At 41.0% G+C, this 18,842-nt stretch overlaps 1 protein-coding gene across 1 annotated transcript; it reads left to right on the plus strand.

Moving 5' to 3' along the window:
• Nucleotides 1-4,289: 4,289 nt before the first annotated feature.
• Nucleotides 4,290-4,949, plus strand: LOC139190810 (GDSL esterase/lipase 3-like). Its single transcript, XM_070811297.1, has 2 exons — nucleotides 4,290-4,320; nucleotides 4,411-4,949. The coding sequence occupies exons 1-2, from the start codon at nucleotides 4,290-4,292 to the stop codon at nucleotides 4,947-4,949; spliced, it is 570 nt and encodes a 189-aa protein (XP_070667398.1).
• Nucleotides 4,950-18,842: the final 13,893 nt, after the last annotated feature.

The raw sequence follows: 18,842 nt of genomic DNA on the forward strand, positions 1-18,842 counted from the left end.
TCCGGAGAGAGGGTTCTGTGCGAATTACATGGGATTAGCACGTACTGGTGAGAGTTGGATTACTATGCAGAAATTTGCAGACATGGGAAAATACTTCAAGAATCAAACTTTGGTTATGGTTATCACGAAATCCATTTCAATAAATAAAAGTGAGTCCACAGAGTGAAAAGAGTTTTTAACTCAATACAAAAATATCCTGCGCAAATCTCGCAAACTTATGATATTCTGAGAAATCATTTAGGCGACCGATGAGCCTCTTTAGTTTGGGGTAGTAGCACTACTTCAAATTCGGCTGGTTGACGAGGATGAGGATAAGGAGGTCATCTCATCAACATTCCCGACGAAGTGAGATGTTACTAGGTTACTTAAGTGTGAGACACATTGAAAGTCGAACTTTATTGATGGCGAGTTGGCACACCTGCATTCACTAAAAGGATGTAGTTAGCTCTTAGTTACTTGGTCTACTAGCTGCGTAGGCTTAATAAATTTTAGAGTCAACAAACACGGAACGCATCAGTCTCACATCGTGCTCGTCAATAATGCAGCCACTAAAGTCTTGATTTTGTTCTCGCGGATCCATCGCAGCTGATGGAGGAGAAGAAAAGAGGTCCTTCATATTTCCACGGCATACCATCCCCCAAATCAAACAAACAGATGCCGTTACCTGCCTAATTTGATTTGAAATTATGGTTATATTTTCACGTGAGACTCACATGTGTATATATAACAAAAAAAAAAACCAAAGTGATTTGAACCTCAATTGTTAACGGAGCTTATCACGAGAGTTTAATTAACAAATTTTCACTACAAAAGTCACATAAAAAGTGATTTGGCACCACAAAAATAACGAAAAAAATTATTCATATATATTATATGGTATTAGAATTTTAGTTGACTCACATGCATTAGTTTGTTGTATGTAGTTAGTATAATTTCATTCTCATAGCCACTTCAAATTTCAAATACATCATATCTTTATATATAAAAAATATTAAACAATAAAGCCGCCCTCGTACCTTCGAGGTTACTTGAAAAAACCTAAAGAAAATTAAAATTGGATTTAGATGAAACAAATTCATGTCGAATCAAAACAGCCTACAAATTTTGCACCAAAAAAATTAACATACGAAAAAGATTTGATCCATTCAATCAGAATACTTAGTTGTTCATATTTGGTCGAGTCCAAATATTTCAATTTTTTTATTTTTTGTCGAAAGACAGATATTTATTGAATTTATTTGGTCTGAATCAAAATATTCAGTTTCTTTAGGACCCTGAACGCACACCACACACACAAAAGTTAATTGACTTTCCTCCTCTAGCAAGGAACAACTACTTCATTAGGCTTTAGGACTCTGAACGCACACTACACACACAAAACACGCTCCGAAAGAGATGTGAGCGGTTCCATTCCCTCTTTGGAAGTACTTACGCCAGCTTTCGTTAGCAGAGTTACCCTCCATTCAGCCGTGTAAAACACGGTTTCGTATACTATTAATTCTGATTTTTTTTTATTTACTTTTTGGAGCTACTTGTGAAAAGCTTTACGGTTAATAATAAGTAATCCAATATTCCTTACACCTTTTAGTTTCATCTCGGTAGAACAAGGAATATGCCAAGGCGGTGGACCCCAAATAGTTGACCTGGGCCTGAAGAAGGAGAGGCCTTGTGGCTTATCTAGTCAAACATGAAGCATAATCGACTGGAGGCGTGATTCTTCTTTTGAGCCACTTTTACAGTAAAAAAAAAAAAAAAAACCCAAAAATGTTGTATAAGTGTCTTTATTGCCTTCCACTCTTTTTGCCACAAGTACAAGAAGAAGAAAGATTGTGACTAACTTATTCGGGGATAGCTCTTTAAAAAAAAGGATCTAGTTCGATCCACTATACTCCTGTCAGTGGGATCTGCCAGTGACCCCGTGTGTCACGCCGTTTCCTCAGTACAGATTAGTGGAAGAAGACAGTGAGTGATCAGTCGATGAGACGGAGTACAATGGCAGAAACAATGATGGGTTGTTATGGTTAACAATTTCATGACTCAACAAAAGGAAATCTTTAGACCTAAAGAACCCGGCAAGGTCGGAATGTACGTCTGTGGTATCACAGCCTATGCCCTAAGCTGTCTTGGCCACGCTTGAGCACCCATCAGTTTTGGCATCCTGTTTGTACCTAAAATTACACTATCAGCCCATGCAATCAAGGTCATAGAATGAGCATAGCTCCACACCGTCAGATGGACAAGTGAAGATATTATTATGCTTTTTTATCATAATAATTATCTTTTAATATGATTTATCTTCACATTTTCTTCATACGGGATAAATGGGATTCAAGTTATCTCCAATGGGAAGCAATAACAACAAAGTTCAAATTAACTGGGTTTGTTGGCAGTGGGCATGTAGATTGAAACAACTTGGAGTAGAAGAGGAGCACGTGGGATTTGGAAAGGGATCATCTCCGGATCCATCAATCAGGGCCCTTGAAATTTGATCCAACGACTAAAGTTATTATAATTTTTAAAGAGGGCCTTTGTTTTTAGCCGTTGGATCAAATTTCAAGGGTCCGAATTGGTGGATTTGGTGAATTTGGTGGAAGGGATCCGAAGAGGATCCCTTTCGGTGGGATTTGATGATTACTTGAAGGAAAATAATGGTCTTGGTTAATGATGAGATAAGAAACCTAGGTATGCTAGGCATTTTTGCATGGTGATGGATGTTGTCAGATGGGTTTGAAGTGACAAGAGAATGAAGATCTTCTCCGGATTCTCTTTGTGAGAATTTAGGAAATCCTCCAATCACATCCGTTCATCGTACATCGTGTATTAGTTTTCGTCAGGTAGTGTTTATATTTAATTTTAAATAAAAAAATTTACAATAATTTTTTACCACACGATATACGATAAACATATATGATTAGAAAATTCTCGAAATCCTCACAAAGAGGATCGGAAGAGGATCCTCATTCGTGATAAGAATTGATGATGGGGTCACAATGCATGCCGTGTGAAAGGATATTTGAGATTTCAAAGTCCTCTTGTAAAAGTCTATGGGCATAAGGAGACTAGGGAGGCTTTTGCCAAAATATGTCAAAAGATAATATCAGTTATTTTTATTTTTATTTTTGGAGTATATTCGGAAAATGTCTCTATTGGATTGGCGATCAAGGAGACTCGGCTGTAAATACAAAGCTGCAAACAATGTGAAAAGCTCTTCAAATCAACACACAAAACTGTCATGTGTAAACTCTCGCTCTATGCAAAACCTTTTAAACATCTTGAGATTTTTTTTTTCTTTTTTTTTTCCGCCAATGACACACCCCGATCCCGATAAAGGACATTGGGATGGCCGTGTGATGGCCGACACCCGAGGGTGACGCAAGCCATTTAATGAATGCATATGCTGAGAACATGTAAACCATGCATATAAATTTCGTTCGAACTACATAAAATAATATACTAATATTCAACTGACAACAATGGTAAACATAGTGATAGTACATGACATGTTCAGAGTATACATCTAATTCAGAATACAACGGAAGGTGCTATTACAATGATGTCAAAGCAGAGATGAAGGCACGATATCACTGGTAAGGGAATGCCTCGTAGCTCGGATAGTAAGCCTCGTTCCTATGTCCTGAGGGGGCGCACAATAAACATGAGTGGACCAAGTTGATATATATATAAAATACTGAAATAGTTATCAACATACTAACCCCCAAAGTTTTATGGAAACTCAATAGCATAATAAGTAATAGGTTTTGTTTATACCATACTTAGGGCCTTCGTATTTATACCTCGTACAAATACTCGGGGGACTCAAATGTAATTATGTAATAAAAGAAGGGGCAAATATGTAAAAAAAGAAGGAGCCCTTATTCTATAAAAGGGCATCCTCACCCTCACAAACCCTAAGCCTCAAAGGCCTCACATCCCCTCTCATATTCAGAGAAGCTCATCCTCACATAAGGAAGCTCTCTCTCTCTCTCCCTCTTCAACATCTCAGAGAAATCCAATATCAGTGTGGACGTAGCCCAAACCTTGGGGTGAACCACGATACATCTTGTGTTATTTACTTTCTTGCAGATTCACGGTCGGACTTACGTTGTTCCAAGACCACTCCGGTTTTGTGCATCAACATTTGGCGCCGTCTGTGGGAATCGACACGAAAAGCTATGTCGGTTCTCTTTCATTTTTTTCACCTCCACCGTGAATCTGCAGAAACCCAAGAACCAACAACCCAACACCCACACTCAGAGACACACCCATTCAATCTACGGAGAGAGAGAAAGATGGCCAGTTCAAGCTTGTATATTCAAATCTGTGAATTTACCTTGTTTACAAGCCTTCTGGATATCACAACCCAAGCTAGCCATGGCTAATGCGGCCTTCCAAATAAGGATACACATGTAGTACCCCATTTCGTATTTGGGGATTCCATATTTGATGCTGGAAACAACAACTACTTCAGCACTGTTTTTCAGGGAAACTACTGGCCATATGGTGAAATCTACAAAAAGGGTCATCCTACCGGAGCTAGTGCTTTGATTGAAACTCGCCAAGGCTTGGGGAGAGATCTTCATTGTCAACTATCATATTTCAAGAACGTTGGGAAGTCGTTGAGGCAGAAACTAGGGGATGAAGAAGCCAAATCTCTACTGTCTCGAGCTGTCTACTTGTCCAACATCAGAAGCAATGATTACCTTTTCCCATTCAATACAGATTCCAGCATGCTGAGATCCTCATCCCGTGAGGAATTTGTTGGCCTGATGATCGGCAACATAACTGCAGTTATTAAAGTATGCATCACTGTGCTATGTAGGAGAGCTCCGAACCGACGCATCGGCGCTGGCGACATCAGCACCGTCTACCTCTGCACACTCTCGCTCTTTCTTCCTCTGCTTCATCTTCTTCATCTCGCGCCAAAGAAAAAACCCAGCACAACACAATGATGACAGCCTCGTCAACGTCGCTAATTCAGCGCGTTTGCGCCGTTCCTCTCGCACGCACTGCCTGCACTCCCGCTATGGCAGCGGCGAGCATGAACTTGTCCACCACCGCCCCCAAAAGCACCGACCCCCAAGTCCTCATCGGCTTGTTTGAACCGGAGCTCCAACAGCTAGCTATCGACTTCAGTCAGTAAGGTTACAGAGGGAAGCAGCTCCATCATCTTATTTACAAAAGAAAGATTAAAGATATTCAGGATTTCAATCAAGTGCCTCTGGCATTCAGAAATGAGCTTGAGGAAGTTGGATGGATTATTGGTAGGTCACCTATTTACCAAAGTGTCACTGTTGCTGATGGTATCGTCAAGGTATTGATAAAGTTGGAGGATAACAGATTGATTGAAACTGTTGGCATACCAGTTAAAGATGAGAAAGGTGTGATGCGCCTTACAGCGTGTATCTCATCACAGGTGGGATGCCCTCTTCGTTGCTCCTTTTTGACAGTTGGAATACACCAGCTTGTGTTCAAACAGCATAAAAAGAAAAAAGATGAGGCATATATACCAAAGTTGCTTATGTCGGTGCAGATCTTGTCGACAAGGTTGAAAGAAATATTCCCGAGGATGACCCAAGAAACCCAACTATGATAGCTGATAATTGCCTGCGCACTTCCTCAACCAATACGGAAGTGTTGTCTGCCATCTGCCAAAAGGGAAAAGAGAAAGCAAAAGCAGAAAGTAAAAGAGAAAGCAAAAGCAGAAAGCAAAAGAGAAAGCAAAAGCAAGGAATAAACACCCCACCAGAATGATGTGATTTACTTTTCTTAGCAAATGTATGATGTGATTTATTTTTCTTATCTTTCAGAGACATTTGTATAAACCCCATCAGAGGGTAATTAGAAAAAAAACGGCAAAGCCCAAAATAAATGGGTTGGAATGTTGTGTGGAGGGCGAAGGCCCATAAGCCCAAAATAGCTTTAACCAGGCGATCAAAAGTACGCCCAGTACTCCAAAATTATTCAGCAACCCACTGCTATTACCACCAACCAGGTGATCAAAAGTACGCCAGTACTCCAAAATTATTCGACAACCTGCCTCTATTATCACCAACCAGGTGACCAAAAGTACGCCCAGTACTCCAAAATTATTCGGCAACCTGCCGCTATTACCACTAACCAGGTGATGAAATGTACAACCCGTACTCTAATATCATTTGGTAACTAGCCATTCATGCCACCAACCAGGTGATGAAATGTACAACCCGTACTCTAATATCGTTTGGCAACTAGCCATTCATGCCACCAACCAGGTGATGAAATGTACAACCCGTACTCTCATTTATGCCATCAACCAGGTGATTAAAAGTACGCCCAGTACTCCAAATTATACATGAGCATTACTCATGTCATTCATACATAAACATTCATGAGCATCACTCATGACAATCATACATAAACATTCATGACCATCATTCATGTCAACATTCATGAGCAGCACTCATGTTAACATTCATGAGCATCACTCATGACAACATCCATGAGCATCACTCACGACAATCAACATAAACATTCATGAGCATCACTCATGTCAATCAGCTCTAAAAGCTTCATTTACAGAGCTCTAGCTTCAAAAGCTTCATTTACAAAAGCTCCAGTTTCGAAAGCTTCATTTACAAAAGCTCTTCAAAAGCCTCATTTACAGAGCTCTAGCTTCAAAAGCTTCATTTACAAAAGCTCTAGCTTCAAAAGCCTCATTTACAGAGCTCTAGCTTCAAAAGCTTCATTTACAGAGCTCTAGCTTCAAAAGCTTCATTTACAAAAGCTCTAGCTTCAAAAGCTTCATTTACAAAGCTCTAGCTTCAAAAAGCTTCATTTACAGAGCTCTAGCTTCAAAGCTTCACTTACAAAGCTTTACCTACAAAGCTTCAGTGCAGGGTATACAAATACTGCCTCCGAACAACCGCCACTTCGGCCCATACATGGATTCAATTTGAAGTCTCTAGCCAACATATTCTATTGACCGAAGACTTGGGGGACTACATTATGTACCATATATTGGGCCTCAACTGGGCCTCATGAAAAATACTTGGGGGACTTAGCCCATTATTCATGTACTGAGGAACGAACCCTTATTCTATAAAAGGGACTCCCTCACCTTCATTAGAGAGCAACGCCGCCGGCTACGCAACCGCCTCGCCGCGAGCATCACTCCTAACCCATCACTTATGTATTGAGGAGCGAGCCCTTATTCTATAAAAGGGACTCCCTCACTAACATTAGAGAGCATCAAACTCTAGCCCATCATTTATGTATTGAGGAGCGAGCCCTTATTCTATAAAAGGGACCCCCTCACCTTCAAGCACCACAAGCCTAGCCAACGAAGGCAACATAAGCCACAAGCCGAGCAGTCTCGCAACATGTGCTACTTATAGTTGAGCATCATTTCACTTTGAGCACCGCCTCATATCAAGTACCAGTTCAAGACGACATCTAGTTACTTTGGCCCACACATGGACTGAATTTCAAGTTTCCAGCCAAAAGACTCTCTTGACTGAAGACTTGGGGGACTACTGTTTATACCATACTTAAGGCCTTCGTATTTATACCTCGTATAAATACTCGGGGGACTCAAATGTAATTATGTAATAAAGGAAGGGGCAAATATGTAAAAAAAGAAGGAGCCCTTATTCTATAAAAGGGCCTCCTCACCCTCACAAACCCTAAGCCTCAAAGGCCTCACATCCCCTCTCATATTCAGAGAAGCTCATCCTCACATAAGGAAGCTCTCTCTCTCTCTCCCTCTTCAACATCTCAGAGAAATCCAATATCAGTGTGGACGTAGCCCAAACCTTGGGGTGAACCACGATACATCTTGTGTTATTTACTTTCTTGCAGATTCACGGTCGGACTTACGTTGTTCCAAGACCACTCCGGTTTTGTGCATCAACATTTGGCACTAGAAGGAGGATACAACTTACTCGCTCGTCTCTGGCACTCGGAAACTAAGGGCTGGAAACCGTACTTTCGAAACAAGGGTCGTAGCTTACCCAAGTGTCTATCTTCTTTGGGCACCCTCAGCACTTTCTCTACATCAGCTAGCTCCTGTCCGGAGAGTTTGATGGTGCTCGTGTCACTGCATAAAGAAAAATCTTAGAAGCAAGAGAAAATCACAACAATAGCAAATAATGAGAAAATGGATACATTACAACCTACAGTCTGGAAGTGAGTAGGAACACGTCGCTCAGGCGTGACACCCTTAGCATGCTCCCAATCATTATAAAGAAAGCACCAACGTTTCTTCCATGTGCAGTACACCTTTCTCTTATCAAAGACAACACGTTCTCTTTCACTCTGACATGCACATTCGACATAACCAGTACATGCTTTCACCGGGCGCATCTTATAACAGTAGCGCTACTGATGGAAAGAAGGCTCACCTAATCCACACTCCATCCAAATAATATAAAACCCGATCAAGGTATCCCAGAAACCAGGGTTGAGTTGCCCCGGTGCATAACCAATAAAAGACAGCATCCGTTGCAACCACGGATGCAAAGGTAAATTTACCCCCAAGGTCACTAATGTCTGGGTATAGAACATAACATGACCCGTGGGCGGCTCAGAAGGCAATTCTTCACAACGCACCAAACGTATTCCTACACTACGGGGGATACTACATGATCGCCTTAGGGCCTCAAGCGGATTTTCGCTATCTAACAAGTTATTTTCTAAATGGTCCGCTGTGAACTCAGAGCGAAATATGGGTATGGCGTCACAAACAACCCCCTCACCCACTAGCATGGAGGAAGAACCAATATTGGCTAAGGTTTGACAATTGTGAGGATCAGAACGAAATATCGGTATGGCGTCACAAACAACCCCCTCACCCACTAGCATGGAGGAAGAACCAATATTGGCTAAGGTTTGACAATTGTGAGGATCATCCAACGTTTCTTTCATACTAGACTCTTACAAAGGCCATGAAGACCCTGACATGGCAGGCTCAAACCTAGAGCTAGAGCTAGGGGAGCCCTCATCACTAAGACTTCCAGACTCCGACATCTACAACAAACAGAAACAAACTCTATCACTACATGAAGGATCAAAACATAAGGAAGCTCATAGGGCATGCAGAAAAGCTCAACCAGTTCATTATGTTCTTAACAAAATACATGAACACTCAAACAATTCAACAAGAATGAAAACATCCGATCTAGTGGAGAAGACTACGAACCTGAAGATGGTGCAGCAAAGCAATGCCAGAATCCCTCCCAAGTAAAGAGCACTATGTCTTCAAAAATCACTACAAGATGAGCAAATGAAGGTAAGGTAAAGAATGGAAACTTATCCTTCTTCTATATAGTTCAACATGGCTATTGATATTCAAAATTCAAATTCAAACCGTGAGAAAGCCCCACATGGAAAATCTTTAAACTTCTAACACTAGGGAGTTTCAAATTTCAAATGTTTCAGTTCCCCCCTTCAAAAAAAAAAAAAATCCGAAGGAGGAACACAGTAGCTTCATCAATGGAGGACAAATATCAATCTCAAAAGCTTCGCACTATCTTCATCAAGATAGTGTGAAGCAAAATCAATTTATGGTGCCAACAAAAGCTTCATCAATGGAGGACAAATATCAATCTCAAAAGCTTCGCACTATCTTCATCAAGATAATGTGAAGCAAAATCAATTTATGGTGCCAACAAAAGCTTCACCTATAAAGCTTCAACACCAAAGCTTCACCTATAAAGCTTCAACACCAAAGCTTCACCTATAAAGCTTCAACACCAAAGCTTCACCTATAAAGCTTCAACCCCAAAGCTTCAACACCAAAGCTTCACCTATCAAGGTTCAACCCCAAAGCTTCACCTATAAAGCTTCAAACACAAAGCTTCACCTATAAAGCTTCAATATCAAAGCTTCACCTATAAAGCTTCACCTATAAAGCTTCAACACCAAAGCTTCACCTATAAAGCTTCAACCCCAATGCTTCACCTACAATACAAAATTTCAACACCAAAACATATAAAAGCTTCGCACACTTTTCATCAAGATAGTGCGAAGCTAATTCAAGTTTTGTATACTAAAAATAGCTTCAACTAGTCACGCTATATACCCAAGCAAAAATCTATAGTCAATAAACCTTACCTATTAAACTATTTTCCAAACACAAAACCTTGTGACAAATAAACAAATTTTGTTCACAAAACCAAGATTCCCTTGAACCTGTACAAAAACACGGGTCAACGCAAACATTTGTTTTGTTCTACACCCACAACATCCCTGTCATAAACAAACAAGCAATTATGTATATGTTTCCAAACATATTATAATAAATCAAACAACAAGCCAAAATCCCAAGTTTAACTAGAAATCCAACCCAAGCAACCTCTTTCCCTCTCTTCCTCTTCCGCCTCCTTTCATCTATCAAATTTCTGCAACCTTTGCTCTTCTCCAGTGGAGCTGAATTTTGGAAACCCTATAGTTCTTGAGCAGATGAACAACTTTCAAGAAGGAATCGTTTCTGTTTGAGCGACGGAAATTAAAGTGTTGAGGCTCCAAACACGACAGTCGGATTCCCGCAAATTTAAAAGCTGCTGTGATGTTTCGAAGATCTGGAAATATTTAACCGTTAGTTCATTCTGAATTTTTGATATGTCATGAAAGAGATGATAAGGAACAACTTCGAGGAAGAAAGTATGTTGATCTGAACAAGAGAAAATGGAGTTTCGAAACTCAAAACAAGTCTGACAGGTTGACATAAAAATGATGAACAGTTACTCATCATACCTGAATTTCTGGATTTGTACTGCTCCGATGGATCTCAAATTTGGATATGTTGTAGCTGACAAGGTGAGGAACAACTTCAATGAAGAAAGTATGTTGATCTGAGCAAGAGAAAATGGAGTTTCGAAGCTCAAAACAAGTCTGACAGGTTGACATAAAAATGATGAACAGTTACTCATCATACCTGAATTTCTGGATTTGTACTGCTCCGATGGATCTCAAATTTGGATATGTTGTAGCTGACAAGGTGAGGAACAACTTCAATGAAGAAAGTATGTTGAGCTGAACAAGAAAAAATGGAGTTTCGAAGCTCACAACAAGCCTGACAGGTTGACAGAAAAATGATAAACAGTTACTCATCATACCTGAATTTCTGGATTTGTACTGCTCCGATGGATCTCAAATTTGGATATGTTGTAGCTGACAAGGTGAGGAACAACTTCGATGAAGAAAGTATGTTGAGCTGAACAAGAAAAATGGAGTTTCGAAGCTCACAACAAGTCTGACGGGTTAACAGAAAATTGATGAACAGTTACTCATCATACCTGAATTTCTGGAGTTGTACTACTCCGATGGATCTCAAATTTGGATATGTTGTAGTTCACAAGATAAGGAACAACTTTCATGAAGACGACTTTGCGATCTGAGCTATAGAGAATGGTGTTATATTGCATCGACTCAGGCTGATTAGTGGAAACGAAAAGCAATTCCACCAAAAAAAAAGCTCCCATACACCAAAGAAAAGATGAAAAAGAAGAATAACACAAAAAATGGAGCTGGGTAGGACACAGGTACTCATCAAAAAGAGAGAAAAGCTACTAATTGCACTTGATCTTGTCTAGTCAGTAGCATGCAGCATCAAACACATAAAAGTTGGAAATATTTTTAGATAAGGCATATACGAAGGTGTGACATCAAAACAAGGCTTCGTTACTTTGACAAATTAGTAACAAACAAGACACCTCATTCGGCAACTCTCCTCGCCTGAAGACTTGGGGGACTCCCACCATATGCTACTGCACCTTGATACTCGGAAGTCTCACAACCACTCAGTAACTTGGATTTTTCAAGTCTCCAACCAAGAAGTTTTCCTCACTCGGGAAATTAAGGGAACACTACCTCAAACTACATGCTTCACTCACAAAGCTTCAACAATACAAGTTTCAACAAAAGAAAAAAAAATTCAAAGAACTTTCTGAAGAAGGCTTTGGTGTATTTAACACAATATGTTGAAATGAAGCAAAGCTTATTTATTAATATTTCCGATAAGCCATAAATATGTACATATACATGAGTCAAAATAAACAAACAAAAGGGAGCCTCAGTACTGGACAGAACCCCAGAAGGAGGAGGCATTGGAGGTTGATCATTTGGAACTTCATTATGCGGTACAGTCCCAGAAGACGAAGGCAATAAATGCCTTTGGAACAAACCCACAAACCTTTTATGATCAAGTAAAGCCTGACCATCAGATTCCTGCATCTGGTCAAGTTTCATCTTCATGTTTGTAGCATAGTCATGCGCGAGCCTGTGCAACTGTTTATTCTCATGCTTGAGCCCTCTAATCTCCTGTTTGAGACTTATCACTTCAGCAGCCAATGATTCAACTTGGCGGGTTCTAGCAAATAAGCGTTGGGCCATATTAGACACAGAAGCTGCACACTGAACACTAAGAGCCAGAGAATCCTTAATAGCCAACTCATCAGACCGTTTGGAAAGTAGTCTATTATCTCTGGGAGTGAGAAGGTTCCTGGCCACCACCGCAGCGGTCATATCATTCTTCATCACAGAATCCCCAACGGTAAGAGGACCAGTAGAGGATATGAAGGATGGGCGCCATATGTTGTCTGGAGAAGGCGTGGCTGCCTCTTCTCCAAGGTTCAAGTCAAAACGACGGTCGGAGGGGCCAGACATTTTCAAAGGTGTTGAAGAGAGAAGAGGTCAGACAAATCAAGATCTTAGAAGTGCAAGAATGGAGCTTCTACTGGTGGAGATTCAAGTGTGTTGTGGAACTTAATGCCAGCCTCTATAAAAATCTGCACTCGACGGAGCTTCAGAAATCGAAGAGGCGTTTGCTTTCTCAAAAGCTGGGCTGCTCAGAGACCACGATGGTCGATCTCAAAAATCGAAGAGGCGCTTCATTTCTCAAAAGATGGGCTACTCAGAGACCACGAAGGCCAATCTCATAAATCGAAGAAGCACCTGCTTTTTCAGCCTCGTCAGCACCTATCACATGCACACTCAGCTTTGCGGAAATTACGGACAATCTGTCGAAGATTTCTGGTGAAATAGAAAGCACGCGAATCTTGCTGTTCAATCATCACTCTCCACATGCACCATCAACTCCTCGGGTACCACATATAACTTTGCCAAAGATCTCTAACAAAGTTTAGGCGCGAGAATTTCAAAGTTCCAACTACCCTACTATTACCCACAAGGGTAAAGGAACATCACCACTGCTTGACAACTGGAAAGTCCCTATGTGTGTCGACCTCCTTGTTCCGTGGCAAGACAGGCTGGCAAGAACGTCCAACCTTTACTCACATTCGAGAAAAGACTCCCAACATAATTACTTTCTAAAAAATCGAAGCAGCACCGCTTTCCAAATCTCGAGAGCCAGATCCCCGACGGGATTGCTTGTTCGAAAACCGAAGAGGCACAGCTCTCAGAACTTTGAGAGCCATATTTCCTTAGATAAAGCTTTTCTGTAATCTTCACATGCAACATCAGCTTTCCAGATACCACATACCACTTTTTCAAAGTGCTCTGACAAAGTTAAAACACGTGAAGCTGGCAGCTCCCACTACATTGCTGTGACCAAGAAGGGTAAAGGAATAGCATTACTACTTACTATTGGGAAATCCCTATATACGTCGACCTCCCTCCTCCACGAACATGCAAACCTGCAAAAATGCTCAACCCTTTCTCGCATTCGAGAAGGCACCCTCAACATAACCTCTCTAAATACTCAGCTTTATTTCCCCCCGATAATACCTCAGCAAATAAGCCACGCCAAGAACAAGAGTATCTCATATCATCAGGGTCGAAAGCAAGAGTATCCTATATCATGCTTTCTCCCTGTCCTTGTCTTTGTCCTTGTCCACACCTGCAGGACAAGGAGAAAGAGAGCAGTCAGTCGGAACTTGAAATCAAACCTCCAATCTGGAACTGACTGCTTGAGACCTTTGCCTGGTTGCTTACTTAGCATTGCTCTCGAGTACTCATCCTCAACTATTGTCAAGGTCATGAATTCCACCGGCAAATACCTCATGACAGTTGATCATATATTGGCTCTTTACACTGAAGCTGCCAAGCGTGGATAAGTCACTATGAATGAATGTTCTGAAGGACCATTTAAATGCAAAGGTTGCACATCACTTCTGCCATGCAAAAGATTGAAGCAGAAGGTTCAACGGTGAGCTGAAACAGATCACTACAGCACGACACCTTTCCATACCACATTCACTATTATGTCAACAGCAAAAGTATCCCATATCATCAAGGTCGAACGTACTCTAGATTTGATGGACTTGTTTTGACCCTCAAATTCTTGAGTCGGCCTTATACTCTGGAGGGAACCAGAAAACCCTCCAGCCTAGTTCAAGAATAAGCTTGTGGAAAGTTACTTCTTCAAAAGCAAAAGTATTTCATATCATCTCTTCTCCATTTGCTTCTCCTTATCCTTGGTGCTATTTACGACACAAGGAGAAGGAGAACAATCAATAGGAAGCCGAGGTCGAACCTCCGATCCAGGTTGCTTGCTTGGAAGTCTGATTGCTTACATTGTCTGTTACCTCATTCGACAAATCTCCTAGCTCGGCGACTTGGGGGACTCTTACTATAGGGTTTGTATCGCACTTGACCAAGCCAGAAACTACAAGTAAGCTTCAAGTGAAATTGATACATTACCTTGTGCATCTTCATCGGTTAAAGATACCACCCCTGGATGGAGGAAAAGTATTTCCAGAGAAGATGCCACATCTACATATGAGACAGATAAGGCACGTGAAAATGATACCGCACTTCGGTACTTAGAAGTTTCGTGATTACTCAGTGGCTTGGATCTTGCAAGTCCCCAACCGAGGAGCTTCCATCACTCGGGAACTTAGGGGAGCACTGTTTGTACCATACTTGACCAATCCCGAAACTATTGAGCACCGGTCAACGTTATACCGTCAAGGACCCAGAAGAGCTTCCCTTCAACCAGGAGGCCAATCACAATGCGACAGTGTCGACATCAAAAGCTAATCACAGCGCGACACGTGTCAACATCAGAAGCCAATCACAACACGACACGTGTCAATGTCAGAACAAAACTAGAAACTCTCTTCTATAAATAGGGATCATTCTCCCACAATAATCTCTAATGTCATTTTGTACTAAACTATTCACTAGAACTCACAAAAGGAGAGCTTGAACCTTTGTATTTGTGTAAACCCTTCACAATCAATGAGAACTCCTCTACTCCGTGGACGTAGCCAATCTGGGTGAACCACGTACATCTTGTGTTTGCTTCCCTATCCCTATTCATTTACATACTTATCTTCACTAGTGATCGAAGCAACCAAGTGAAGGTCACAAACCTGACACTTTCTGTTGTACCAAAGTCCTCACTGATTTTGTGCATCAACAGGTTTTTTCCAAAAACCCTAGCATGCCATAAAACCTTCATTAAACATATATTGTATAGTGATCTAACTAGTGGTATCATATCGCCCGTAGGTACTATATTTCTCAGCCCGAAGGCAGTGCATATATCTCTTGGCCCGAAGCCATCTACATATATCTCCCTCGGCTCGAAGCCATCTATATATATCTCCCTCGGTCCAAAGCCATATACATATATCTCCCTCGGTCGAAGCCAAAACAGTGACCACTAAATACGCACAAAAACATTGAATATATATTCTTCCAACATAAGTATATATATCTCAAAGGCATCTTCATAGCATATAGTCATCCATCATATATACTATAAAGAAGTGTAAAAACATGTTCATAAGCAGTATATAGTCATCCATCATACATATTACAAAGAACATAAGTTCGATAAAATATGGTATTCCAATATATTCTCCATAAGCATGATAAACATCAAGTGTAAATATATTTTATTCATAAAACGTAACCATTAAATCATGTTTTTCATGTATGCATTTCTACTATTAAAACATGCATTTTAGAAGGGGTCCACTTGCAAATACTCCGTCGTCGAAGAGCCGTACAAAATAGGAATGACGGAACCGCCGCTAATAATTTCACCTAAGCACATAAAGGGTCCAATTTAAGGCTGGTTCGATATGGGATCCCAAATCGAAAATGGGATCCTAATTTCCAAACCGATTTTTTTCGGAATAGAGTTTCAGAAACCAAAACCAAACCGAACTTTTGGGATTCCTAAATTTTTTTTCGAGATTTTGGTATGGTTCAGTATTCATCAACCTCCCACCTTCCCTACTAGCCCACACGGCCACACCTCATCCTAGATTTGTCGATCTCCCCACCCCCATCTTCATCCTTCTCACTCCTGGGCTTGTCTTTGCTGCCTTCGGGAGTCGGAGGGTTTTGCCAAGAAATTTATGTCACGGTATAAGGTGAGAGTACCACAACTGTATTTAGAGCTTGAACTAGAAACACAATTTGGACATCAACATTTGGTTATTTGATGGCACCAAAACATGCATATACTTTTTTATTGCATTGGACATTCGAACAATTGAATGGTTATCATACATAAGCAACGTAGAGTCTTTTTGTTCCATTCATGTAGTTGTACACCACTATCAAACCCTTTCTCAGATTGCTGCAATAGGAACTCAAGAACCATAGATGTATGCAAAAAAAATTGCATAAGAGAGAAGTGATACAACAGAAAGATAAAGACGAAGTGCATCGAACAGAATCAAGTACCGATCCTCGTCGATGTGTGAGCTTTTCCATGTCTTGTCGAACGAAACCACCACAATGGCCTACTATGGTTTGCAGCGATAGATCTAATGTCTTGGATGAACGATTGGGTTCCTCAGATGAAGGCTGCAATGGGTATGGTGTTTTGGGAAGAGCATGCTGCAGGTATGGCTGCTTTTGAAGATTGAAAAAGCATTTGGAGGCATTGGGCTTGCTTATGCATTTGAGGGAGTCGGTGGAGGGAAAGAGATGATGGCTGTCTGTGCCTCTGTGGGAGTGCGAATAGATAATGTTATCAAGAAATAAAAATAAGGAAAGAAATGGTGAAGTATGTGAAGAATGAAAATGGCAGACAAAGAAAGAATAAAAAAAGGAAAAGATGGTGAAGAAAGATAGTTATTGGCCAGAGGAACGGTGGTTGATTAAATAATATATATATATATATATTATTGGTTTGGGATTCCCGAACAAAGAAAAATGTGATACCGATTCCTGTATTGAATGGTTCGGGATCGGTTTGGGATGGGTACCAAAATTTTCAGGATTTTTGGTTAGGGATTTTTTTGATATGGTTTGGGAATTTTTTCTAGCCTTAGTCCAATTAACAAAACTATACTCAAACGATTGAATTTCGGAAAATAGACATCATAAACGGATTCAGGATGTCGAAGAACATAAAGGGAGACCTCGGGTATCCTCAACTGTCATCACGGACCGCTGCAAGGTGGCGGCTCTGATGGCCACTGGCCGCCGTGGGTCGTCGGAAAATTCGCAGGCACCCATGCGTCAACCACGTGCAGGCTCACACGTGGTTGGGTTGCTGGGTTGGATAGGGTTTGGGCTTGGGTTCTTGGGCTTAAGGGTTTGGGCCTCTTGGGCTTAGGGTTAATGGACCCAAGGTCGGGGTTCTTATGGCTCGAAGGTCGAGGTTCTTATGGCCCAAAGGCCTGGGGTCCATGGGTCCGGCGTATGGTTAATTGGGTTAAGGGTTTCTAATGGGCTTGGGCTTGAAAGCCCGGCCCAAGGGCCTTTGGGTTTCAGAAAATAAATACAATAAACAAATAATTAAATGGGTTTGGGTTTAACGGGTTAAAGGGTTGGGCTTTTAACACAATGGACTGAAGGCCCTAGGTTTCTCGGCCCAAAGGCCTTGGCTCTTCGGGTTTGGGCTTGAAAGCCCGTTTTCTCGCTGGGGAAGAAAGCCGGAGCCTCCCGAGCTCCGGTCGACGTCGACACTAAAACCTAGGCTATGATCTATGTACCAAAATGATGCTAGAGATGATAAGGAGAGATTTGGTACCTTTGATTAGTTGTGGGGTGGCCAAAATCTTCCTCGAAACCCACGGGGGTTCGTCGGGTCTAGGTTCTTGGTTTTGCCAAGCTTCACAGAGACAAGGAAGAGGGAGAGAAGGTCCACGATGGTGGTGGTGGTAGTGGTGGTGTTAAGTCGTCATCACCAGGGTGTTTGGTTGAGTGCGTGGGTGTGGATCACTGGGAAATGGAGAAGATTAAGAGATAGAGATTTTTGTGAGAGTGAGAGTGAGTGTTGACTCGGGGGAGGAAAGAGAGAGGGAAGGGAGGAAAGAGATAGGGGAGTGCCACATGGCAGATAGAGAAATGAGTGATTGGAACATATTTATGCGACTTAGTGAGCTTGTTCTTGTGCATTTATGATGCGAAATAGATAAGCACACAAATTAAACCCTTTTTTTGTCAAATTGTAGCAAAGATGTAAGTAGGGATCGTTCTAGACCGGGGATTAGGAGGGATTGCTAAACACTTGGAAACTGACTTAAAAACTCAAAAACAAAGTTTAAAACACTAAACTAGACTCAAAGAATGCAAAACTAAAGGTTAAAACACTTAAACAAACCTAAAACTCAAAACAGCAACCTAATGACTCAAAACTGGCTAAAAACCACTTTCTGGGCAGTTTTGAGAACCTAACAAGAACTTGGACGAAATTGGGTGAAAACTTGAATCAAAACACTTAGAAACACAAATCAAAACACTTTCTAACTAATCTAAGACTTCAAAATAAAGGGGGATTTGTTTTGGACGAAAATTGAAAACAAAACAGAAACTTAAAACTAAACAGATTGTAAAACGTTTTTGGATGAAAAGGATGGATAAAAGGCTAGTTAGGAGGTTCTTCTCCACACATGTCACACTTGCAAACGAAATGATTTTCAGTTGTTCTTCCAATA

The sequence above is a fragment of the Malus domestica genome, chromosome 13 (assembly GCF_042453785.1).
Source record: "Malus domestica chromosome 13, GDT2T_hap1".
Lineage (NCBI taxonomy): Eukaryota > Viridiplantae > Streptophyta > Magnoliopsida > Rosales > Rosaceae > Malus > Malus domestica.